The sequence below is a fragment of the Lithobates pipiens genome, unplaced genomic scaffold (assembly GCF_037356315.1).
Source record: "Lithobates pipiens isolate NorthernLeopardFrog02 unplaced genomic scaffold, aLitPip1_a1.2 Scaffold_30, whole genome shotgun sequence".
Classification (NCBI taxonomy): domain Eukaryota; kingdom Metazoa; phylum Chordata; class Amphibia; order Anura; family Ranidae; genus Lithobates; species Lithobates pipiens.
In genome coordinates this window covers 40408113-40435338 of record NW_027507791.1, presented here as the reverse complement: position 1 = coordinate 40435338, position 27226 = coordinate 40408113, and the positions used below count along the sequence as shown (strand labels likewise).

The window sequence follows — 27226 nt, the reverse complement described above, 5'->3', positions numbered from 1 at the left end:
GTTCTGTCTGAAGACCTGAAGCTGTTAACCAAAGCTTTGGCTGATCCCAGGAATTTAGTCCAACCATTAAAGCTGAAGTTTAGCTAAAAAACATTTTTCTCTACAGCTTTAGTTCCGTCACGTACCTGCAAAGAAATATGTCCCTCGATGTTCAGACTGACGATGGACAGGCTGCCCTGTCCTTTACCTGCTGCTGAACTTCCAGCAGTGTGAAGGTTAATATCTTCAGGTCTCTGAGCTTGACTACACTAAAGATGGTATTGCAGTGACACACCGTAATGATGAATGTCCCAGGTTGTGCAGGCAGCTAGATACTGGAGAAATCTTCACCTTGTGGCCGCCCTGTCCTCTTCTTGCTGCTGAACTTTCAGCGCTTTGAGGGTTAACATCTTCAGGTCTGCGGGCTTGACTATATTAAAGATGGTATTGCAGGGACACACCTGTAATGATGAATGTCCCAGGTTGTGCAGGCAGCTGGATCCTGGAGAAATCTTCACCTTGTGGCTGCCCTGTCCTCTTCCTGCTGCTGAACTTCCAGCGCTTTTAGGGTTAACATCTTTAGGTCTCTGGGCTCGGCTATACTAAAGATGGTATTGCAGGGACACACCTGTAATGAAGACTGTCCCATGTTGTGCAGGCAGCTGGATCCTGGAGAAATCTTCACCTTGTGGCTGCCCTGTCCTCTTCCTGCTGCTGAACTTCCATCACTGTGAGGGTTAACAACTTCGGGTCTCCGGACTCAACTACATTGAAGATGGTATTGCAGGGACACACCTATAATGAATAATGTCCCAGGTTCTGCAGGCAGCTGGATCCTAGAGAAATCTTCACCTTGTGGCTGCCCTGTCCTCTACTTGCTGCTGAACTTCCAGCACTTTGAGGGTTAACATCTTCAGGTCTCCGGGCTTGACTATACTAAAGATGGTATTGCAGGGACACACCTGTAATGAAGAATGTCCCAGGTTGTGCAGGCAGCTGGATCCTGGAGAAATCCTCACCTTGTGGCCACCCTGTCCTCTTCCTGCTGCTGAACTTCCAGTGCTTTGAGGGTTAACATCTTCAGGTTTCCGGGTTGATTATACTAAAGATGGTATTGCAGGGACACACCTGTAATGAAGACTGTCCCATGTTGTGCAGGCAGCTGGACCCTGGAGAAATCTTCACCTTGTGGCTGCCCTGTCCTTTTCCTGCTGCTGAACTTCCATCACTGTGAGGGTTAACAACTTCGGGTCTCCGGACTCAACTACATTGAAGATGGTATTGCAGGGACACACCTATAATGAATAATGTCCCAGGTTCTGCAGGCAGCTGGATCCTAGAGAAATCTCCACCTTGTGGCTGCCCTTCGTCTTCCTGCTGCTGAACTTTCAGTACTTTGAGGGTTAACATCTTCAGGTCTCCAGCGTCGAGTATACTAAAGATGGTATTGCAGGGACACACCTATAATGAATAATGTCCCAGGTTCTGCAGGCAGCTGGATCCTGGAGAAATCTTTACCTTGTGGCTGCCCTGTCCTCTTCTTGATGCTGAACTTCCAGCACTTTGAGGGTTAACATCTTCAGGTCTCGGGGCTTGACTATACTAAAGATGGTATTGCAGGGGCACACCTGTAATGAAGACTGTCCCATGTTGTGCAGGCAGCTGGATCCTGGAGAAATCTTCACCTTGTGGCCGCCCTGTCCTCTTCCTGCTGCTGAGCTTCCAGCGCTTTGAGGGTTAACATCTTTAGGTCTCTGAGCTCGACTATACTAAAGATGGTATTGCAGGGACACACCTGTAATGAAGAATGTCCCATGTTCTGTAGGCAGCTGGATCCTGGAGAAATCTTCACCTTGTGGCAGCCCTGTCCTCTTCCTGCTGCTGAACTTACAGCGCTTTGAGGGTTAACATCTTCAGGTCTCCGGCGTTGACTATACTAAAGATGGTATTGCAGGGACACACCTGTAATGAAGAATGTCCCAGGTTGTGCAGGCACCTGGATCCTGGAGAAATCTTCACCTTGTGGCTGCCCTGTCCTCTTCCTGCTGCTGAACTTCCAGCGCTTTGAGGATTAACATCTTCAAGTCTCTGGGCTCGACTATACTAAAGATGGCATTGTAGGGACACACCTGTAATGAAGAATGTCCTGTGTTGTGCAGGCAGCTGGATCCTGGAGAAATCTTCACTGTAGGGATGCCTGTCCTCTTCCTGTCTCTGAACCTCTGGCACTGCAATGGTTAACAGCTTTAGGTCTTAAGGCAGAACAGCGGTACAAATGGTCTAATGGGGACATGAATTCTCCAGCCCTCTCGTTCATTGAGAAACTTTCTTTTGCCGATTACACAACCTGTAACACGATCGGCGATTGGGGGGAGTGTCTGGTCAGTCACAGAATTGTTTTACCCATTTACAGGCAGTATAATGATTGAAAAAACTTCTCTCAATGGCAGGAAACAGGTGTGTCCCCGTCGGATCATCTACAGTGCAGCTGCACCCAGAGACCTGAAATTGGTAAACCCCCAGCAGTAGGAAGAGGAGGGGGCAGCCCTGTAGTGAAGATTTCTACAGGATCCAGCAGTCTGCACATCATGGGACGTACATCATTACAGTTAAAGGGGTTTATTTCCATCACTTAAAGGGGTTGTAAAGGTTTGTTTTTTATTTTCTAAATAGGTTCCTTTAAGTTAGTGCATTGTTGGTTCACTTACCTTTTCCTTCGATTTCTCTTCTAAATGTTTTTTTTCTTTGTCTGAATTTCTCACTTCCTGTTTCTCCTCAGTAAACTTCACACCATCATCCGAGCGGTGTTTAGTCAGCCAGAACAGCTTACTGAGGAGGAACAGGAAGTGAGAAATTCAGACAAAGAAAAAAAAAACAGTTAGAAGGGTAATCGAAGGAAAAAGTAAGTGAACCAACAATGCACTAGCTTAAAGGAACCTAATTAGAAAATAAAAAACAAACCTTTACAACCCCTTTAAGTGATGGAAATAAAGCTGTAAAAACAATGAATGTTTTTTAGCTAAAATTCAGCTTTTATGGTTAAACTAAATCACTGGGGTCAACCAACGGCTAAAATATGGAAATGATGGCTCTGGATTTGGCTATGACCTTAAAGAACCCAAGCAGGGTACATTCTTTAGCCATATGGCAGGGTTGCCATGCCAGGAAACATCTAATTATCCTGAAAATGTATCTTTAAATGAATTATTATGCCCAAAAAAATAATAATTTGTTGAGATCAAATACAATTTTGGCTATTGTAGGAAGGAAACACTTACGCTCTGGTGGGTCATCATCTTCCATTGTGAAAGTGCTCTCCTTGACCGGGCTCTGTTGGAGAACATTGATTTTCTGGATGTGGCTGATCACAGAGAAGGTTCTGTTGGATACTTTGTTGCTGGCAGAGCACTGGTAAGATCCTGAATGGTAATAGCGGAGGGAGTGGATGTATAACACCCTTCCATCGTCTCTGAGCTGATAGACCATGGGATTATGCTTCACCACCCTCCCATTGTGCACCCAGAGGAAAGTCGGAGAAGAGCCCCGCTCTACCAAACACGTCATCGTCAACGAGTCTCCAAATACAAAAACCTCATCAGCTTTATCCAAGACGACGTTTATTCCTGATACCGGATCTGTTAAAAAGATGAATACAGAACACTCAGTAACATTAACCACTTCGCATCCAGGCCAATTCTGACATTTCTCTCCTACATGTAAAATTCATAATTTTTTTTTGCTAGAAAATTACATAGAACCCCCAAACATTACATATGTTTTTTTTAGCAAAGACCCTAGATAATACAATGGCGTCATTGCAACTTTTTATCTCGCACGGTATTTGTGCAGCAATTTTTCGAACGCATTTTTTTCACGCTTTAAAAAAAAAAAAAAAACAACAGTAAAGTTAGCCCAATTTTTTTGCATAATGTGAAAGAGGAAGATACGCCGAGTAAATAGATACCCAACATGTCACGCTTCAAAATTGTGCACGCTCGTGGAATGGCGCCATACGTTGGTATTTAAAAATCCCCATAGGCGACGCTTTAAATTTTTTTACTGGTTACATGTTTTGCGTTACAGAGGAGGTCTGGGGCTAGAATTATTGCTCTCGCTCTAACGTTCGCGGCGATACTTCACATGTGTGGTTTGCACACCGTTTTAATATGTGGGCGGGACTTACGTATGCGTTCGCTTCTGCGTACGAGCTCACGGGGACAGGGGCGCTTTAAATTTTTTTTTTTTTTATTGTTAATTTTACTTTTATTTTTTTAGTTTGACACTTTAAAAAAATAAAATAAAAATGTGATTACTTTTATTCCTATTACAAGGAATGTAAACATCCCTTGTAATAGGAATATGGCGTGATCGGACCTATTTACAGTGAGATACGGGGTCAATAAGACCCCATATCTCACCTCTAGGCTGGGAAGCCTAAAATAAAAACAATTTAAAAAAACGATCTTGGCTTCCCAGCCAAGGCGGCGCCGTTAATTTGAATGCAGAGGCCGGGGCGTGACGTCATAACATCGCGCCCGGCCTCCGAACTATCATAGAGACTTCGGGGACCATCTGGTTCACCGGAAATCTCTATGATATCATCCAGTGGCCGACGGATCCTGTGACTGACTCGCCGATGGAAGCGGTGAGTCGGTAGAAGCACCGGAGGGCGGCGGGAGGGGGGGACGTCCCCTCCCGCCACCCGTAAGGACGATCAAGTGGCGGAACAGCCGCTATGTTCATTCTTATGGTGCAGGGAATCGTCGACTGAAAATGCCGATATCTGAATGATGTCTGTAACCTCAGGCATCATTCAGATATAACCACCACAATGCCCACAACGTCATATGACGTAGCTTGGGCGCCAAGTGGTTAAAAGTGTAGTACGTTGTATCTTGTTTAACTCTTTAATGACCAGAGGTGGTTGATAGATCGATAGATACACAGACCAGATGGATACCCGACAGTTGAATGGACAGTGACTCTATAATTAATTTGGTAAACATTTTTACATATTTATTAAGGGCATATAAGGCTTTTATTTGGTATTCTCCAATTGTTTAACCACTTTCAGACCGGACCATTTTGCTGGTAAATGACCAGAGGTCTTTTTACACTTTGGCACTGCGCTGCTTTAACTGGTAATTGCGCGGTCATGCAATGTTGTACCCAAACAAAATTTGCGTCCTTTTCTTCCCACAAATAGAGCTTTCTTTTGATGGTATTTGATTGCCTCTGCGATTTTTATTTTTTGCGATATAAACGTAAAAAGACCGCAAATTTTTTAAAAAAATGATATTTTCTACTTTTTGTTATTAGAAAAATCCAATAAACTCAATTTTAGTCATACATTTAGGCCAAAATGTATTCAGCCACATGTCTTTGGTAAAAAAAAAGTCAATAATTGTATATTTATTGGTTTGCGCAAAAGTTGTCACATCTACAAACTAAGGTACGTTTTCTGGAATTTACGCAGCTTTTAGTTTACGACTGCCTATCTCATTTCTTGAGGTGCTAAAATGGCAGGGCAGTACAAAACCCCCCCAAATGACCCCATTTTGGAAAGTAGACCCCCTAAGGAAATTGATAAGAGGCATGTTGAGCCCATTGAATATTTTATTTTTTTGCCTCAAGCGATTGAATAATGACAAAAAAAAAATTTTTTTTTTTTTTTTACACAAAGTTGTCACTAAATGATATATTGCTCACACATGCTATGGGCGTATGTGAAATGACACCCCAAAATAAATTCTGCTGCTTCTCCTGAGTATGGGGATACCACATATGTGGGACTTTTTGGGAGCCTAGCCGCGTACGGGGCCCCGAAAACCAAGCACCGCCTTCAGGCTTTCTAAGGGCGTAAATTTTTGAGTTCACTTCTCACTACCTATTACAGTTTTGAAGGCCATAAAATGCCAAGATGGCACAAAACCCCCACAAATGACCCCATTTTAGAAAGTAGACACCCCAAGCTATTTGCTGAGAGGCATGTTGAGTTCATGGAATATTTTATATTTTGCCACAAGTTGCGGGAAAATTACAAACTTTTTTTTTTTTTTTTTTTTTAACAAAGTTGTCACTAAATGATATATTGCTCATGCATGCCATGGGCATATGTGAAATGACACCCCAAAATAAATTCTGCTGCTTCTCCTGAGTACGGGGATACCACATATGTGGGACTTTTTGGGAGCCTAGCCGCGTACGGGGCCCCGAAAACCAAGCACCGCCTTCAGGCTTTCTAAGGGCGTAATTTTTTGATTTCACTCCTCACTACCTATTACAGTTTTGAAGGCCATAAAATGCCAAGATGGCACAAAACCCCCACAAATGACCCCATTTTAGAAAGTAGACACCCCAAGCTATTTGCTGAGAGGCATGTTGAGTCCATGGAATATTTTATATTTTGCCACAAGTTGCGGGAAAATTACAAACTTTTTTTTTTTTTTTTTTTTTTCACAAAGTTGTCACTAAATGATATATTGCTCACGCATGCCATGGACATATGTGAAATGACACCCCAAAATAAATTCTGCTGCTTCTCCTGAGTATGGGGATACCACATATGTGGGACTTTTTGGGAGCCTAGCCGCGTACGGGGCCCCGAAAACCAAGCATCGCCTTCAGGCTTTCTAAGGGCGTTACAGTTTTGAAGGCCATAAAATGCCAAGATGGCACAAACCCCCCCCAAATGACCCCATTTTGGAAAGTAGACACCCCTAAATTTAGGGGTACACTAGTGAGACTAGGTAATAAATGGCGGGTGCCCTGAAACTATAAAAAAATAACTAACCAACCAGCGTCACCTGTAACAGTTATATGGTGATCACTGGTGAAAGGGTTAACTAGGGGGCAATTAGGGGGCTTTATGCGGTAGTATATGGGGGTCCCTGGCGCTATAAAAAGCTGCAGCGAACCTAAATACCTACCTGCCTAACTAGCGTCACCTGTGACACTAATACAGCGATCAGAAAAACGATCGCTTATTAGGCTGGGTTCACACTGGAGCGATGCGGGAACGCCACGAATGCGCGGCGGGTTCCCGCATCGCATGCCTCCCGGCGGCAGTTCACACTGCCCTATGCGAACTGCTGGGAGTGTCAGTGAAATGTTACTGACACCCCCAGATCAGTTCGCATATCGCAGTGCGATCTGCAAACTCGGATCGCATGGTGTGAACACCCATGCGATCCGATTCTGCTGCGGGCCAAAAAAAGGGTCCCGTGCGAATTTGCGGCGGGTGCGGCGGGTGCGGCGAATGGCTGAACTCGAATCGCACAGAGATCGGATGTGATTTGCACTGCAGTGCGGTGCGAATCACATCCGTTCTCATAAACCGCTGCAATGTGAACCCAGTCTTAGTGACACTGGCGACGGGGGGTGATCACGGGGTTAAACCTTTATTGGGGGGGTTAGGGGGTACCTTAGAACTAAAGGGGGCTAACCCTAACTGCCCTAACAGTTATTAGTCACAAATGACACCCGCCGGGTGATCAGGGGGTTAAACCTTTATTAGGTAATAAATGGCGGGTGCCCTGAAACTATAAAAAAATAACTAACCAACCAGCGTCACCTGTAACAGTTATATGGTGATCACTGGTGAAAGGGTTAACTAGGGGGCAATCAGGGGGCTTTATGCGGTAGTATATGGGGGTCCCTGGCGCTATAAAAAGCTGCGGCGAACCTAAATACCTACCTGCCTAACTAGCGTCACCTGTGACACTAATACGGCGATCAGAAAAATGATCGCTTATTAGGCTGGGTTCACACTGGAGCGATGCGGAAACGCCGCGAATCCGCGGCGGGTTCCCGCATCGCATGCCTCCCGGCGGCAGTTCACACTGCCCTATGCGAACTGCTGGGAGTGTCAGTGAAATGTTACTGACACCCCCAGATCAGTTCGCATATCGCAGTGCGATCTGCAAACTCGGATCGCATGGTGTGAACACCCATGCGATCCGATTCTGCTGCGGGCCAAAAAAAGGGTCCCGTGCGAATTTGCGGCGGGTGCGGCGGGTGTGGCGGGTGCGGCGGGTGCGGCGAATGGCTGAACTCGAATCGCACAGAGATCGGATGTGATTTGCACTGCAGTGCGGTGCGAATCACATTCGTTCTCATAAACCGCTGCAATGTGAACCCAGCCTTAGTGACACTGGCGACGGGGGGTGATCACGGGGTTAAACCTTTATTGGGGGGGTTAGGGGGGTACATTAGAACTAAAGGGGGCTAACTCTAACTGCCCTAACAGTTATTACAGTCACAAATGACACCAATGCAAAAAAAAAAAAAAAAAAATGACATTGGTGTCACTGTGACTGGGGGGCAGGGGTAATTGGGGGGGTGATCGGGGGGTAAAGGGGGGGTGTGAGTGTGCCTGGCATGTTCTACTGTGTGTGTGAGTGTTGGTGCAACTTACTGATCCGCTCTCCTCCGTGTCGGAACGAAAAATACCGACACGGAGGAGAGAATACATCACTTCCTCTCCTGTGTTTACATTACAGGAGAGGAAGTGATGTCACCGGGGATTTCTATTCGTCGGGAGCGATCGCGAGGGGGTGGCCATGAATGAATGGCCGTCCCCTCGTCCGGGATCGCTCCCGAACGAATACCGACCGCCGCAGGCACCGGGCGGGGGCCCGATCGGGCCCCCGACCCGCGGGAGGCAAGGGACGTACATGTATGTCCTTATGCCTGCCCGTGCCATTGTACCGACGTACATCGGCGTGCGGCGGTCGGCAACTGGTTAAAAGCTTACATTTAGGAAATGTTTTTATTAAATCAGCATAAGGGATGGTAATTGTAGGAACGTAGCCACCCTGTCTCGATCCCAATGTATGTAGGAGCGTAGTCATCCTGTCTTGGTCCCACTGTATGTTGGAAAATAGCCATCTTGTCTTTGTCCATCCGTATGTAGAAACATAACCACCCTGTCTTGGTCTCAATAAATGTAGGAATATAGCCACCTTGTCTTGGCCCCATTGTATGTAGGAACATAGCCACCCTGTCTTGGATCCACTGTATGTAGGAATGTAGCCACCCGCCACCCAGTCTTATTTCTACAGTATTTAGAAGCCTAGCCACCCTGGCTTGGTCCTACTGTATGTAGGAACGTAGCCACCCTGTCTCGATCCCAATGTATATAGGAGCGTAGTCATCCTGTCTTGGTCCCACTGTATGTTGGAAAATAGTCATCCTGTCTTTGTCCATCTGTATGTAGAAACATAACCACCCTGTTTTCTTCTCAATAAATGTAGGAATATAGCCACCTTGTCTTGGCCCCATTGTATGTAGGAACATAGCCACCCTGTCTTGGATCCACTGTATGTAGGAATGTAGCCATTCTGTCTCGGTCCCACTGTATGTAGGAGCATAGTCATCATCCTGACTTGATCCCACTGTATGTTGGAAAATAGCCACCCTGTCTTTGTCCATCCATATGTAGAAACATAACCACCCTGCCTTGGTATGAATAAATGTGGGAATATAGCCACCTTGTCTTGGCCCCATTGTATGTAGGGACATAGCCACCCTGTCTTGGATCCACTGTATGTAGGAATGTAGCCACCCAGTCTTATTTCTACAGTATCTAGAAACCTAGCCACCCTGTCTTGGTCCTACTGTATGTAGGAGTGTAGTCATCCTGTCTTGGTCCCACCGTATGTTGGAAAATAGCCATCCTGTCTTTGTCCATCCGTATGTAGAAACATAACCACCCTGTCTTGGTCTCAGTAAATGTAGGAATATAGCCACCTTGTCTTGGCCCCATTGTATGTAGGAACATAGCCACACTGTGTTGGATCAACTGTATGTAGGAACGTAGCCACCCGCCACCCAGTCTTATTTCCATGGTATGTTGAAACCTAGCCACCCTGTCTTGGTCCTACTGAATGTAGGAACGTAGCCACCTCGCCTTGACCCTGTTGTATGTAGGAATGCAGCGATCCAGTCTTGGTCCCACCATATAGGAACATAGTCATACTCTCTTGTTCACGGCCAAGATGGACTATGGTCTATTGGATTTGTAGTGAGCATAGAGCAGTGCACATGACCACAATCAGCATCTACTCCAGGGTTTCTCAACCAGGGTTCCATGAAACTCTAGGGTTCCTCCAATGGTTGATACGGGTTCCTTGAGCAATGACCAATTTTTGTCTCTCTGATAAGTTCCCAGTGACACCAGTGATCTTTTTAGCTGTCTGTAGGGGGGAAATTCTTCCCCAAGACCACTGGTGTGATCACAGCATTCCTCCACTGACCATCACACCAAGGTATCATGAGTTGTAGATACAGGCATTTTTAACAGGGGTTCCCTGAGACCGAAAGGTTATTTCAGGGGTTCCTCTGTGTTGAAAAGGTTGAGAAAGTCTGATCTACTCATTCCAAACAAATGGAAGTTAGCGGCTAAAGGACGAATTTTGGAAGCTCATAGAGGGCTTTACAATGTCACGGAAAATAGATTACAAGGCCATTAGAGGATGTGTATGGATTATTCTTGGAGAAAAAGGATATCATTTAGAGACTTCAAAATAAAATCTAGTCAATTACAAAGTGTATAAATAGCCCAAAAATAATTGTTTTGCATAGCGTAGGAGTAGGAAAGTGTTACACCCAATGCGTCTTCTTGGGGGGGTTTCTATCCACTTCGTGTTCCAGTTTTGTCTATACATATAATTTAAGTACAGAGTCAATAATCCAATGATAAACTGAACAATGAAGTACTTACCAACTACGAGCAGGATGACCATGTTGCTGAGTTGTTTTTGTTTAGCAATGCCGTTGTCAGAAATGCAGAAATACAACCCCGCCATAGATGGAGATGTGATGGGTACTCTTATCACTGCTTCCTCCTTCTGGTGAACGGTGATATTACGGAAGGATGTGTTATTACGATAGAAAGTGTAACATATAGGAAGGGTGCTCAACATGGACTCACACGAGAGGACGATATTATCCCCTACTACCACCTCGTTGGCACTCAGCTTGATTTGTATTTGGCCAAAGGCAGCTGAGAAAAGAAGACACATTAGCTATAACATATGTCAGCGTTTGTGATTTTTTTTTTTTATTATTATTATTTTATATTTATTATTATTTGTATTATTATTATTATTATGTAAGCTCTCACACATCTAAAGACCACCCATGGTCAAGGGCAATTTATACTATAGACCCCCCTATGGTCAAGGGCAATTTATACTTGTCTGCTATGAGCCATATTAATTAATACATTTTTAGAACAAAAAAAAAATGATATTGTTATGCAAAAAAAAGTTTATATATATATATATTGTACATACAAGAAAGAACTAATAAAACTGAAAGCCTATTAAAGTGTTATTTTAAAAATAATGTTTTACTGTCATTTCATTTCAGTGTCATTTAAAATAAAACTAATTAGAGAACATACATTATATTTTATATATATATATATATATATAGACAAACAACAGCTGGTATACTTTAAAACGGCCTATCATATACCTCTCTGCGCCAAACTAAGACCTTCATACACCTCCCAAAATTATATATATATATACTCACGTATGTGAGCCCTCTTAAACAGTGAACGCACACACGTAAATAAAAGAGTATATATATATATACATATATACATGCACATATACACTTCCCTTCAAGCGGATACCTGCATATATAATAAATGCTAGAACCACACTATATTTAATAGTAACTGCTGAGTATATTAAAACCCAGCAGAGCGGACAATAGTAGCAGCCATTAAAAATTTTATAAAAATATATAAAAAAAAGTTATACGAACAATTCATCAATATATATGAGAATATCAGTATAAAAACAGCGCTTATTTCTATAACAAAAAGTCCTTTGTAGAAGTCGTAATAAACAAAAAAATCAAAAAAATCACTAGACAGTTCCAAAATGTGCAGATAAGGTGCCTATAGTGATCTAATCAACGTTGTAAGGTGATCAGAGGTGCTGCCAAACTTTCTTCCACCATAAACCGGGAGTGCTTCACCACATGCGATGCGTACCCCCCTCGGGGGTTAAACTCACCAGACACAGCTGATAAGATAAGCCTTAAGGAGTAATCACTTCAATGGATATAGTAATATTCATATATATCCCCCTTTAGCGTTGCAGTCACAAGTAGTCCTCCAAGTATATCATAGAAATGAAACAGAATATATACATAGCATAATTCTGTTTTATTTTTTAAAAGGTTTGACACATATCAACAAAGTCACCCACTTCAATATATGCGTACATTAACAAAGAGTAACATCAGCGTTAAAATCGTGTACTTCACCGATTTAGCAGTTCCAGAACCATTCACCAGTGTTCCCCTGTATACACTGGGTATCACTTCCTGGTCCGTGGTTAGCGGTGGAGCGCACACCTCACTTCCGGTAGCGTCGTGTAGGCCACGCCCTGACGCGTTTCGTCACTTCCGACTTCAACCGAGGGCGTGGCTACACGACGCAACCGGCCAATATATATACAGCCCGCCCTCTCTCCGCAAGCCAATCAGGCAACCACACAATGTCCAGCCCACACGACGCTGCACATCGTCATGGAGACCGGACGTAAGCAGCCTGACAATACAATGCGGGGAGGAACTATAGCCAAAAGCAAAAACGATCGTCGCATACGTCGCGATCTGTTAATTGCAAAGGCAAGTCAAACATTATGAACATTATAACCTGAGCAGCACATAACACAAACATCCCTAAAAAAAAATATATGAAATTACAGTTAAAAAAATATATCCTCAATTTATAAATAACTATAAAACTCGCAGTAAACAGGGATAGCATAGGAGGAGGATAAAAAACCCCTCTCTCAGAGCCAGTATACACATATACATATATTTTTGATGATACATAAAATATATATTCTGGCTCTGAGAGAGCCGTTTTTTAGAGAGATAATCTAGAAATCTTTTTGTGTATAGAAAGTTTCTGGCTTTAAATTTTATACACATATAGGGATCAATTGATGTTTTTATGTCCTTTTTTATCCTCCTCCTATGCTATCCCTGTTTACTGCGTGAGTATATATATAGTTTTATAGTTATTTATAAATTGAGGATATATTTTTTTAACTGTAATTTCATATATATTTTTTTAGGGATGTTTGTGTTATGTGCTGCTCAGGTTATAATGTTCATAATGTTTGACTTGCCTTTGCAATTAACAGATCGCGACGTATGCGACGATCGTTTTTGCTTTTGGCTATAGTTCCTCCCCGCATTGTATTGTCAGGCTGCTTACATCCGGTCTCCATGACGATGTGCAGCGTCGTGTGGGCTGGACATTGTGTGGTTGCCTGATTGGCTTGCGGAGAGAGGGCGGGCTGTATATATATTGGCCGGTTGCGTCGTGTAGCCACGCCCTCGGTTGAAGTCGGAAGTGATGAAACGCGTCAGGGCGTGGCCTACACGACGCTACCGGAAGTGAGGTGTGCGCTCCACCGCTAACCATGGACCAGGAAGTGATACCCAGTGTATACAGGGGAACACTGGTGAATGGTTCTGGAACTGCTAAATCGGTGAAGTACACGATTTTAACGCTGATGTTACTCTTTGTTAATGTACGCATATATTGAAGTGGGTGACTTTGTTGATATGTGTCAAACCTTTTAAAAAATAAAACAGTATTATGCTATGTATATATTCTGTTTCATTTCTATGATATACTTGGAGGACTACTTGTGACTGCAACGCTAAAGGGGGATATATATGAATATTACTATATCCATTGAAGTGATTACTCCTTAAGGCTTATCTTATCAGCTGTGTCTGGTGAGTTTAACCCCCGAGGGGGGTACGCATCGCATGTGGTGAAGCACTCCCGGTTTATGGTGGAAGAAAGTTTGGCAGCACCTCTGATCACCTTACAACGTTGATTAGATCACTATAGGCACCTTATCTGCACATTTTGGAACTGTCTAGTGATTTTTTTGATTTTTTTGTTTATTACGACTTCTACAAAGGACTTTTTGTTATAGAAATAAGCGCTGTTTTTATACTGATATTCTCGTATATATTGATGAATTGTTCGTATAACTTTTTTTTATATATATATATAGATAGATAGATATATATATATATATATATATATATATATATATAGATATATATATATATATATATATATATATATATATATATATATATATTGGGCATTCAAGAAAGAAATATTGAAACTGAAAGCCTATTAAAGTGCTATTTTAAAAACAATGTTTTACTGTCATTTTAGTGTCATTTAAAATAAAACTAATTAGAGAACATACATTATATTCTATTATATATATATATATATATATATATATTGTACATATAAGAAAGAACTAATAAAACTGAAAGCCTATTAAAGTGTTATTTTAAAAATAATGTTTTACTGTCATTTCAGTGTCATTTAAAATAAAACTAATTAGAGAACATATATATATATGTATATATATGTATATATATGTGTATATATATATATATATATATATATATATATTGGACATATAAGAAAGAAATAATGAAACTGAAAGCCTATTAAAGTGCCATTTTAAAAACAATGTTTTACTGTCATTTTAGTGTTATTTAAAATAAAACTAATTAGAGAACATACATTATATTCTAATATATATATATATATATATATATATATATATATATATATACAAAAGAAATAATGAAACTGAAAGCCTATTAAAGTGTTATTTTAAAAATAATGTTTTACTGTCATTTTAGTGTCATTTATATATTTATATTATATATATATATATATATACAGTATATATATATATTTTTTTTTTTTTAATGACACTAAAATAATGATTCTGGTACAAAGTTATTTACAAATAAAATCAAAGCTTTTTTTTTTTTTTTTGAATGCACATCTTTTATTGCAACACTAAAAGAATAAAACAAAAAAGAAAAAGAAAACTAATTTAACAAGTAAAAGAAATTGAAATAATAACCACTAGGGATGAGCCGAACACCCCCCGGTTCGGTTCGCACCAGAACTTGCGAACGACCCCCGCGTTCGGTACGAACGATAGAACCCCATTGAAGTCTATGGGACTCGAACGTTCGAATTGGAAAATGCTAATTTTAATGGCTAATATGCAAGATAGTGTCCTAAAAAGGGTTTGGCGACCTGCCTCCTGCCTCAGGGGACATGGGTCACTGCAAAAAAAGTTTTAAAAACTACCGTTTTGGCGGGAGCACTGATTTTAATGACGATTAAAGTGAAAAAAAAAAGTGAAATATTCCTTTAAATATGGTGCCTGGGGGGTGTCTGTAGTATGCCTGTGAAGTGCCACGTGTTTCCCGTGTTTAGAACAGTCCCTGCACAAAATGACATTAAACGGAAATAACACCATTTAAAACTGCTTGCGGTTTTAATGTTATATCTGGTTCCTGCAATATGGTTGAAAATCATTCAGAAAAATGGCATGGGTAGCCCCCCCTGCCCATTACCAGCCTATTTGGGTCTTGTACACATATTAAGGGGAACCCCGTACCCATATTAAAAAAAGGAAATGCGTGTGGCCCCCAGGCCCTATATACTCAGAACAGCAGTATACAGGCGGTGCAAACAAGACAGGGACTGTGTAGGTTTGTTGTGTTAAGTTGAATCTGTTTGTCATTTTCAACCGGTACATTTTTAAAGTGTAGCTCCAGTCAAAAAAAATATCTTTAAGCTTTTTGGAAAACATATCACCCCTGTATAATTTTGTTTTGTCGTCCATCTTTTTTCATCTCACTTGCTGCTGTCTCCTTGCGTTTGCAAGTAGGAGATGTTTGTAAGTTGGATGTTTGAAAGTAGGGGCCTGCCCTATATTATAGCGGTATGTACTGGGTACAGAGCACGCAGACAGCACGCACTATCTCCTAACACTACTGACTGCAAGCTCTATTATTAACCACTTGTTAGCCCAATGTTTGCATAAAGTGAAAGATGAAGTTATGCTGAGTAAATAGATATCAAACATGTCACTCTTCAAAATTGCACATGCCCGTGGAATGGCGCCAAACGTCGCTACTTAAAAAATCCCCATAGGCGACGCTTTAAATATTTTTTTACTGGTTACATGTTTTGAGTTGCAGAGGAGGTCTAGGGCTAGAATTATTGCTCTCGCTCTAACATTCTCGGCGATACCTCATATGTGTGGCACATGCGAGCACATGGGGACATGGGTGCTTTAATTTTTATTTTGTTTTTTTATTGTTCATTTTACTTTATTTTAGTTTGACATTTTTTTTTCCCAAAAATATATTTTTGATCACTTTTATTCCTATTACAAGAAATGTAAACATCCCTTGTAATAGGAATATGGGATGACAGGTCCTCTTTACAGTGAAATCTGGGGGGTCAATATGACCCCACATCTCACCTCTAGGCTGGGAAGCCTGAAATAAAAAATTAAAAAAAAAGATTCTGGCTTTGATCGTACTGGCGAGTTGGTAGAAGCACCAGAGGGCGGTGAGGGGTGGGGGGCGTCTATGGCTGGGTACTTCAGGGTATCACCGAGTATGGCTGGGTATCTCTGAGTATGGCTGGGTATGGCAATTTATGGCAGGGTATTACAGAGTATTGGCGGGGTATTGGCGGGGTACTACAGAGTAATAGCAGGGTACTGCAGAGTATTGGGGGTACTGCAGAGTAATGGCGGGTACTGCAGAGTATTGGGGGGTACTGCAGAGTAATGGGGGTTACTGCAGAGTAATGGGGGGTACTGAAGAGTAATGGCAGGGTACTGCAGAGTAATGGCAGGGTACTGCACTGCAGAGTAATGGCAGGGTACTGCACTGCAGAGTAATGGCAGGGTACTGCACTGCAGAGTAATGGCGGGGTACTGCACTGCAGAGTAATGGTGGGGTACTGCAGAGTAATGGCGGGGTACTGCAGAGTAATGGCAGGGTACTGCAGAGTATGCACTGGTATTGCAGAGTATTGGCAGGGAATTGAGGGGTTAAATTTGGTGAGCAGCGATGTGGGCACTGCAGATGCAGCCCACATCGCTGCTGACACCGATCTCTTTCCCCTCCGCTGTACCGATCGGTACAGAAAGGGGAGGGAGGAACAGGCGTCATAACATGACGCCGGTTTGTTTCCAAGTGATCACTCCGTCATTTGACGGAGCAATCACGTGGTAAACGGTCGCTATGAGCGGCCGTTTACCGTGATGCGCCGGGTCCTATGGACCCGGCGGTCACGGATGCTCTCGAGTGCGCACACCTCGGGGCACGCGAGAGCAGAATTCTGGAAGGCCGTTAATTAGCGGCCTCTCTGAGTTAAACAACCGCCCTGAAGCCGTTAATCGGCAATGGGCAGTTGTTAAGTGGTTAAAGCTAGATCACTAGCTATATAGGTGAGGTGAATATAGTGGTGTATACTGCAGTCAGGGCACAGACAACAACCACTACACAGCAGCAAGATAGGAAATCAGCCAAAAACGATTGGTGTGTACTGTGTTGAAGGTACACAGAACACCCACTGCTTCAGATGCAAAGTAACACACTACAGGAGGCCGCCTTAAAGGCGGCCTTATATAGTGTGGGGCGTGCACTACACAGTCTGAGCTATGATTGGCCACAGGCAGGATGCCTGTGGCCAATCATGGCTCTCCTCGCTGCCGGCGCTGCGATTGGCCAAGCATGCGGGGTCACAGTGCATGCTTGGCCAATCATCGGACAGCAATGCACTGCGCCAACGCAGTGCATTGTGGTCCGCGTGCGCGTCACTCGAATTTTGACGCGAACGGCCAAAACGCTCGGAATTCGCCGAACGCACGAACAGCCAATGTTCGAGTCGAACGTACGTTCGACTCGAACACGAAGCTCATCCCTAATAACCACTAGAAAAAAAAAATCCACTGGAAAAGGAGTTCTATAGGACACAGTTTTGGACTAACCGTTCTTTTAACAGCAGTAGCTAAAATAGCTGCTGTATTTATATAGCAACTCCCGGCTGTCATTTTGACAGCCAGCAAATGCGAGGAGAGGATACAGCAGTAGAATAGAAGAAGAAATAATACCACATACTGTATGTCCTGTGTCCTAACATGAAGTGAGAGGGAAATCTACCCAACAGGGACACAGGCCCAACAGGGACACAGGCAGCAATAACATTTTTTTATCAGGATTTATGAAGTAAGGAGTATTTGATCCCCTGCTGATTTTGGACGTTTGCCCACTGACAAGGAAACGATCAGTCTATAATTTTAATGGCAAGTTTATTTTAACAGTGAGAGAAAAACACATTTCAAAAAGTTATAAATTGATTTGCATTTTAATGAGTGAAATAAGTATTTAATGCCCTATCAATCAACACAATTTCTGGCTCCCAAGTGTCTTATATGCAGGTAACAAACTGAAATTAGGAGCACTCTTTTTAAGGGAGTGCTCCTAATCTCAGCTTGTTATCTGTATAAAAGACACCTATCCACAGAAGCAGAATCAGATTACAATTTCTCCACCGTGGCCAAGACCAAAGAGCTGTCAAGAGCTGTCCAAGGATGTCAAGGACAAGATTGTAGACCCACACAAGGCTGGAATGGGCTACAAGACCATCGCCAGGCAGCTTGGTGAGAGGGTGACAATAGTTGGGGTGATTATTTGCAAATGAAAGAATCACAAAATAACTGTCAATCTCCCTCGGTCTGGGGCTCCATGTGAGATCTCACCTCATGGAGTTTCAATGATCATGAGAACAGTGAGGAATCACCCAGAACTACACGAGAGAATCTTGCCAATGATCTCAAGGCAGCTGGGACCATAGTCACCAAGAAAACAATTGGTTACACACTATGCCGCAAAGGACTGAAATCCTGCAACACCCACTGTTGTTTATCCATCAATTGTGATTAAAATGGTATTTCTATATACCTGACAAAGACCAGCTAGTGGTATAACTAACGCAATTACAATAACCACAAGGTCCCCCTGCTCAAGAAAGCCCATGTATGGGCCTGTTTGAAGCTTGCTAATGAACATCTGGGTGAAAGTGTTGTGGTCAGATGAGACCAAAATCAAGCTTGTTGGCATCAACTCAAGTCGCAGTGTTTGGAGGAAGAGGAATGCTGCCTATGACCCCAAGAACACCATCGCCACCGTCATACATGGAGGTGGAAACATTATGCTTTGGGGGTGTTTTTCTGCTAAGGGGACAGGACAACTTCACCACATCAAAGGGACGATGGACAGGGCCATGTACCGTCAAATCTTGGGTGAGAACCTCCTTCCCTCATCCAGGGCATTGAAAATGGATCGTGGATGGGTATTCCAGCATGACAATGACCCAAAACACGTGGCCAAGGCAACAAAGAAGAAGCACATTAAGGTCGTGGAGTGACCTAGCCAGTCTCCAAACCTTAATCCTATAGAAACTATGTCGGGGGAGCTGAAGGTTTGAGTTGCCAAACCTCAGCCTCGAAGCCTTAAAAGAGAAGTAAAGGATTTCCCCCCCCCCAATTATACTTACCTAGGTGGATGCAACATCGGTCCGATGTTGCATGCTCCTCTACACTAAGAACCGAGCGATCAAACACCACCAATTGCTCGGTTCTGACAGCTCCCTGAGCAGAGAGCTGCTGAGTGTCAATCAGTTGCTCTCTGCTCAACCTCCTCCCTGCTCACTGGAGCGCTGAGCTGTGGAGGGCGTGGGGGGGGGCGGCCAGCTCAGTCTCTCAGCGGCTTGCTGAGCAGGGTGTTAGACGAGGCACCTGGCAGATCCTGACCCTCATTGTCACGATGATGCGATGCCTGTACTGATTTTTGTGACATCAACAGAGAGTGGACTTCAGTCCGTTCTCTGCTGAAAATGGGTCACAGGAGTGCAAAACGAATTGCCGACAAGCTTTGGCTATACTTCTCTTTTAATGACTTGGAGAGGATCTGCAAAGAGGAGCGGGACAAAATCCCTCCTGAGATGTGTGGTAAACCTGATGGCCAACTACAAGAAACGTCTGACCTCTGCGAATTCCAACAAGGGTTTTGCCACCAAGTACTAAGTCATGTTCTTATTTCACTCAATAAAATGCAAATTTATAACTTTTTTCAATGCGTTTTTTTGGATTTTTTTGTTCTTCTTCGATCTCTCGCTGTTAAAATAAACCTACCATTAAAATTATAGACTGATCATTTCTTTGACAGTGGGCAAACGTACAAAATCATCAGAGGATCAAATACTTCTTTCCCTCACTGTATAAGTCCAGATGAAGACAACACAAGTCCATTTTTTCAAGGCTGGCTCCGATTCTTCACACTAACCCTTAATCTGGATTAATACATTTTTACTCCTCTTTTTCACAGTTCCATTTACAGTTTGTGCTTCACAAGCATAATTCCCAGAATCCTCTATCCGAGCTGACGGCACCCTGTACCTATCAGATACACCAAATTCCTGCATAGGGCGTCCATCTTTGTAAAAGCCAAACCGCAGCTCTCTGTTTTTATTGGGTGGGACCAGAGTTGTTTCACATTTTAGATTCATGACGTCACCTTCTGTTAAATGCGGCTGAATTAAACGTAAAACTGGCTCAGAAAAAATCGCTGTAAAAAAAAAAAAAACAAGGTTCAGAATGATGGGCAAAGGGTTTTAATGGAAAATCTTTTCATTTATCAACTGGGTTGTTTGTCTCCTTGTGGGTACCCTTGCTTGACAAGGGTCAACACATCTCTCCCAACAGCATTGTGTCTTATCCTCCCCCAGTAGACCAGATCAAACATTAACTGGGATTTGTTCAGAAACAACATGGATGAAAAAATCTAGTTCTTATGCCCCGTACTCACGGTCAGACTTTCCGACAACAAGCTCACATCCAACATTTGTTGTCGGAAAATCTGATCTCGTGTACGCGGCATTAGCCTTTTGAAGGTGCAGTACTTTTTTTAGTTGCATCCATTGAGAAAGTCCATGTGATAGACCCCATCGCATCACCCTGGGAGCAATTCGGCAAATACTGCCTGCAATTCCAATACCAACTTGGCAATACTAAAGAAGGGACACCATACCTGCATCCATTGAGAAAGTCCATGTGCTAGACCCCATTGCATCACCCTGGGAGCAATTCGGCAAATACTGCCTGCAATACCAATACCAATACCAACTTGACAATACTAAAGAAGGGACACCATGCCTGAAACAGATCTCTAACCCACTTTACACCTTGAATGCTATGACCAACTTAAAATGACTCTTCAACCACGTCAAGCTGCTATGACAAGGATTATAAGAGCAATACCCATGACTCCATATCTATTAAAGCAACAAAAAAGGACAATTGGGTGGGAGATTAACCCCACCTTTTAAGCCCCTGCTATCCATTCCCAGTCCATCCAGTCTGGCAAATCGTTTTTTTCACACTGCACCCTGCTTGCCATTAACCTATATCAGTGATGGCGAACCTTGGCACTCCAGATGTTTTGGAACTACGTTTCCCATGATGCTCATGCACTCTGCCTTTGATACACATTAATGAAGGGACACCATGCCTGAGACAGATCCATTGTGTTAACAATATGGCCACTTTCAAAAGACCATTCAATCCCACCAAGCTGTTATGACAAGGATTATTATATCAAGAGACCATTGATTCCATATCTATTGAAACCAAAAATAAAGAAAACAGGACCATTGGGCAGGAGTTTAACTCAACACTTACTAAACTCCAACTAGAAACAGATTCAATACGCTCCTCTACAACCTTTTAGGTCCCTTTCAGTCATTTCCAGTCCATCCAAACAATCTTTCCACACCACGTTCTAATGGACATTGAACTCTTTGGTACCAATTTTCCCTTTGAACCCAGTCATGAATGCCCATGCGAATAGTTTTTTTTCTCCAGGCCTACTCTTCCAATGTCTTAATATAAGTGAGAAAATGAAGGATTTACGATACAGGACTTCTAAGGTATTTAAAGTTAAAAATGATGTCCATAGAGCATCCAGCCAATTATTCACACCTCCTCCTTCCTTAACTCATCAACCGTAAAATGCGAGTTTCAAAAGTTTGTCGGTATAACAACTGTGACAGACCTAGCCGGGACACAGGCTTTTTGAGAGAACTGAATGTGAGCCTCTTGCGGACTGATTATGGGCCCTGGATTTTAAGGGGCACAGGGTGAATGAGAACCCCACTATAATCTGTGCTAGTCAGATTCAATGCTGTATATATGTATATATATATATATATATATATATATATATATATATATATATATATAATGTGTGTTGTCTCATGCTGTTGGGACACACACTGTCAGATGCTAATGTCATGAACTCCAGCCACCTGTCTGTTGGCTTGTATAATGTAAATGAGTCTAGTCTGGCTTGTAATAGTATTCCACACATTGTTGTTTGGGCTAATTAACCCAGTGTTGATGTTTATGGTAATGTTTATTGAATTGTTCGTGAGCTAGGAGCCGAAAAGTCTTATCCCTCAGTCAACTAGTCTGAGTGTTGATTTAGATAATTAGCTCATGCTAATTAGGTTAGGTTTTAGTCTTCTACTGTATTATAAATACTTGGCATTTTGGTTCTAATAAAGCAGTCCATGTTGAGCAGCTAAGCAAGCCTCGTCTTGTTTTGTGCATGTGAGTGGTATCTGATATCTATATTCAGACTTAGGAAGCGGTATACTGACGGAAGCACTCAATCGGAGTGTGGGATCGGTTCCGTCACAACAATCTTCATAACCTAAAGAATATTAATGGTTATGCTGACAAGCTGTTTAAATTATTTTACACAGTTGATGGGTCGAGGTGGAGATGTGAATATTTTTGGGGATTTTCTACAGAAAATTTTAACTTGTTTTAATAAAATGTATTGATAAGATGATACAAATGTAGCAGAAACCTAGTCGTAGATTATCACGTTGAGTACCTTACAAGTCCCATATAGTACCTCCTCCTTTTTTGTTGTCTTGCTTGGTAGGGATGTGGTGCATCCTAAAAAGGGCCAGATATTTTTGGAATCCTTAAAGAGCCTTGTACCCATCCAGAAGCGCCACTGTGCCTATTAAAGGAACAGCCCTTATTCCTGCGCTACCATTAAAAAAAGAAACAAAATATATAGAACAAAGAAAGGGGAACTGCTGCATACACCGAAGTGAATCAAACCGTATCCACCATACATATAAATAACTCAAGGGAGTGGTGTTGCGGTGTTCTATATCCTGATAAGGCAGTACTAAGAAGAGGGGTAGTATATTACTGTGTTTTTGGAACACCAGCAAGAATAAATGTAGCAGGATGCAGAAAAAGGAGAATATAAATGAATACAATTAATACAGGTACTATAATTCTTAAAATTGCTTCGTAACAGTAAAATTATGTATCCAGTACACTGGGAACGCGCAAACAATACCGAAGTCGCTAATGTAAACAATACAGGGAAATATGTGCAAACATCCGTACTAAAGTGCAACCGCATATCTAAACACACTGGATGTTTCAATTCCTTCTCCCCATATCCACAGATAATGATGGCAGTCAGTCCTTACTCCTCTATTTCGTCTTTGTCTCTCATTGGGAGCAGAAATAAATTAAAGCGGAGGTCCACCCTAAAGTGGACCTTCCGCTCATTGGAACCCTCCCCCCCTCCGGCGCCACAATTGGCACCTTTCAGGGGGGAGGGGGGTGCAGGTACCTGTACAGTACAGGTATCTGCACCCACTTCCAGCATAGATTCTGCAGAAGGCACGTCCTTCCTTATTGCGCAGCGAGACTCGCGCATGCACAGTAGGGAACCGGGAAATGAAGCTGAAAGGCTCCACTTCCTGATTCCCATACCCAAGATGGCGGCGGCAGCACCCGAGAGACGATCGAGAGATCGGCTTCGGGTGCCGACATCGCGGGCGCGCTGGGCGGGTAAGTGTCACTATTTTAAAAGTCAGCAGCTGCAGTATTTGTAGCTGCTGGCTTTAAAAAAAAAAAAAACGGCAGACTCCCGGCGGACTCCCGCTTTAACAGAGGAGGAGTACCATAATGTAATATTTAAAAAAAAAACATCGGTAAGTATCTCACAGGGTACTCAAATTTAAAACACACAAAATAGGCTTATCTCCAACGAGCAGCGAGCTCGCGCTGTATTGCATCAAATTCGCCTCTCCCATCCCTACGCGTGACGTCACGCCCACGTGACTTCATCAGGGGATGCTGGGAAGGCACACTCAGTGTCTCTACATAGTCTGCATTAAGCTAATTGTACGACGGCCATTTTCCTGTGGTTTCTCATAGACATACCTGTGGCGGCCATTTTCCCGAGGACTATGAACGTAATAAGGCACATTCTAGACTATCATCCCGTCATTCATATGGGCACCGCCATTTTATTGGTTGTTAATCCTTCCATTAGGAGTCCCCTTTCCCCTCATGGTTAATCCTTCCATTAGGAGTCCCCTTTCCCCTCATGGAAGGATTAACAACCAATAAAATGACGGTGCCCATATGAACGACAGGATGATAGTCTATAATGGGCCTTATTACGTTCATAGTCCTCGGGAAAATGGCTGCCACAGGTATGTCTATGAGAAACCACAGGAAAATGGCTGCCGTACAATTAGCTTAATTTGGATTAAATTACCCTGTAAGATATCTGCTGCTATCTGAATATTCACGCACGTTTGCACAGGTTGGATGTAGAGTACGTTGTGTTTTTGGCACTTGTTCATGACATTAATCTATATTTATTCTTTTGAATTTATTATATTTATTTCATTTTCACTGGTTCACGTTGCACTTTAGTACGAATGTTTGCACATATATTCCCTGTATTGTTTACATTAGCAACTTCGGTATTGTTTGTACGTTCCCAGTGTACTGGTTACATAATTTTACTGTTACGAAGCAATTTTAAGAATAATAGTACCTGTATTAATTGTATTAATTTATATTCTCCTTTTTCTGCATCCTGTTACATTTAGCCCTTAAAGGTGACCCTAATAGGGTAAAATTGGTTTACATACAGTATATAGCAGATAAAAAAAAAAATTGAAACTAAAGGAAGAAAATGAGGTCACAATGTTAGTTAAATTGTGTTAGGAAAGTGTAAACAAGCGTAGAATTTCGATTTTCGAAAATTTTCGAAAATTTTCTTGAAGTCAGTGTTGGGTGCTCACCTTGGATCTGAATGGATAAGGCTTTGCTGTTCTTCCTCAGAGTGTCAGCCGCCGTCCTCACTTCACAGGTATATTTCCCAGAATCCTCCAGCTGAGCTGACATCACTCTGTATGTATCAGATACATCGTATCCCCGCACAGTCCGTCCATCTCTGTAGAATGCAAAGTACAGCTTTGTGTACTTTCTAGGTGGGGCCAGACTTGTGCTACACTTCAGAGTCATGCCGTCACCTTCCATCACAGATACTTCAATTAATTTTAACGCTGGTTCAGAAAATAACTCTGTTGGGGGGGTGTAAACAAAAATTTTAGACCTCCTGCATTGACTTAAAGCCTACCTCAGGGCAAAGTTTTGATTCAACAAAACAGAGCCTCGTTAGGTTCTTCAAATAAAAAGCTCAGCTCAGGCCACAATTTTGTATTTCCTTTCCAGAGCTGTCTCCCACATCACTCAAACCAACAAACTGAGGAAAGGTTGTGAGCGTGGGGTGTCATTGTTCCACCATCTAAGTAGGCATCCTCATGGCACCCTTCAATGGTCGATAATTCTTTATTGAGATTTTAAGATGCCCTTCATCCACTGTGTGATGATGCAAAGAGCGTTGCCAATGTCATCAAGTCAGTGACACTTTAGGCATCATCCAAGACCACACATTGCTGGGAGGAGACTGAAGAGGAAGAAGTCATGTTAGTGGTCTGAGGACTTTGGAATAAGGTAAGTATAAAAGGAAAAATAACTACTTACATCAGCCATTCTCAACCCCTCTGGGTTCCTCCAGAGGTTTTGAGGAGTTCCTTGAGTTGTGGCTGATTGACCTCCCATTTGATGGTGCCACCAACGTTCTGGGTTCAATGCCACTTAGCTGAGCCAGCAACATGACTCCAATGACCTATTTATTTATTTTTAAATATTTTTTTATTGAAAGGCTTAAAGGGGTTGTAAAGGTTCGTTTTTTTATTTTCTACATAGGTTTCTCTAAGCTAGTGCATTGTTGGTTCACTTACCTTTTCCTTCGATTTCCCTTCTAAATGTTTTTTTTTTTTTTTCTTTGTCTGAATATCCCACTTCCTGTTTCTCCTCAGTAAACTTCCCACCATCATCCGAGCGGTGGTTAGTCAGCCAGAACAGCTTACTGAACAGCTTACTGAACAGCTTACTGAGGAGGAACAGGAAGTGGGAAATTCAGACAAAGAAAACAAAGAAAAAAAACATTTAGAAGGGAAATCGAAGGAAAAGGTAAGTGAACCAACAATGCACTAGCTTATAGGAACCTATTTAGAAAATAAAAAAAATGAACCTTTACAACCCCTTTAACCAATACAATAATCAGAAATCAGTTGAAACATACATCAACGAAAAATTCTCAAGGTGTAGTAATCATCATCCAATGACTTATTTAGTTGGTTGTAAGAGTGACATTCTGACCATCACGGTAAAGGGAGGCAGTAATGATGTTCATGAAAGCTAAAACTATTGCTTATGCCGTGATCATCACTGTATAAGCAATAGCAGTTTAAAAAAAAAGAAAAAATTCCTGATCATACCAGCCCCCCCCCCCTTCAGAAAAAAAGATGTTAAAAAACGAATATATGCATAAATACATAAGGGGTCCATATAGTGAACTTGGTGTTGAGTTATTCGCTTCAAGGTCATCACAGAGGACAAGTGGAATGGAAAAGGCCCCCCCCAGAGGAGATTTTGGTCAGCTCAGTACATTGCTTTAAGAAAGGCCTGGATTCTTTACTAGATACACATAATATAATTGGATACAATTATTTATAGGTAAAAGTTAAGGTGTGGCTAGAGATCAATTTCCAAAAAATCTGTATGCATAAAGGTACCAACATCCCATTTCATTTAAAGAATAATAGAGTAATGGATTAGGGATTTTAAAGGTACATATTTCAAATATACAATACAACGTATTATTATAAAAATACAAAAAAATCTTTTTATTTATACAATATTTTTTATAATAATACGTTGTAGTGTATATTTGAAATATGTACCTTTAAAATCCCTTATCCAGTACTCTATTATTATTTATAGGTAAAGGTGATCCAGGGAATATTCACTTACCACTTGGGGGATCAGGAAGGATTTTTTTCCCTTGCTGGAGAAAATTAAATCATGCTTTATTGCTATTTATT

At 42.1% G+C, this 27226-nt stretch overlaps 1 protein-coding gene across 1 annotated transcript in view; it reads right to left on the bottom strand.

Moving 5' to 3' along the window:
• The window catches only part of LOC143942670 (Fc receptor-like protein 3), a 51242-nt gene that overhangs the window by 10114 nt on the left and 13902 nt on the right, over positions 1 to 27226 (bottom strand). Inside the window, exons 5-8 of the mRNA XM_077464049.1 lie at positions 25076 to 25357; positions 20227 to 20508; positions 10703 to 10984; positions 3258 to 3614 (exon numbers count right to left, since the gene is read on the bottom strand). Coding sequence (XP_077320175.1) covers positions 3258 to 3614; positions 10703 to 10984; positions 20227 to 20508; positions 25076 to 25357 — 1203 coding nt within the window. The remainder of the gene's footprint in view (positions 1 to 3257; positions 3615 to 10702; positions 10985 to 20226; positions 20509 to 25075; positions 25358 to 27226) is intronic.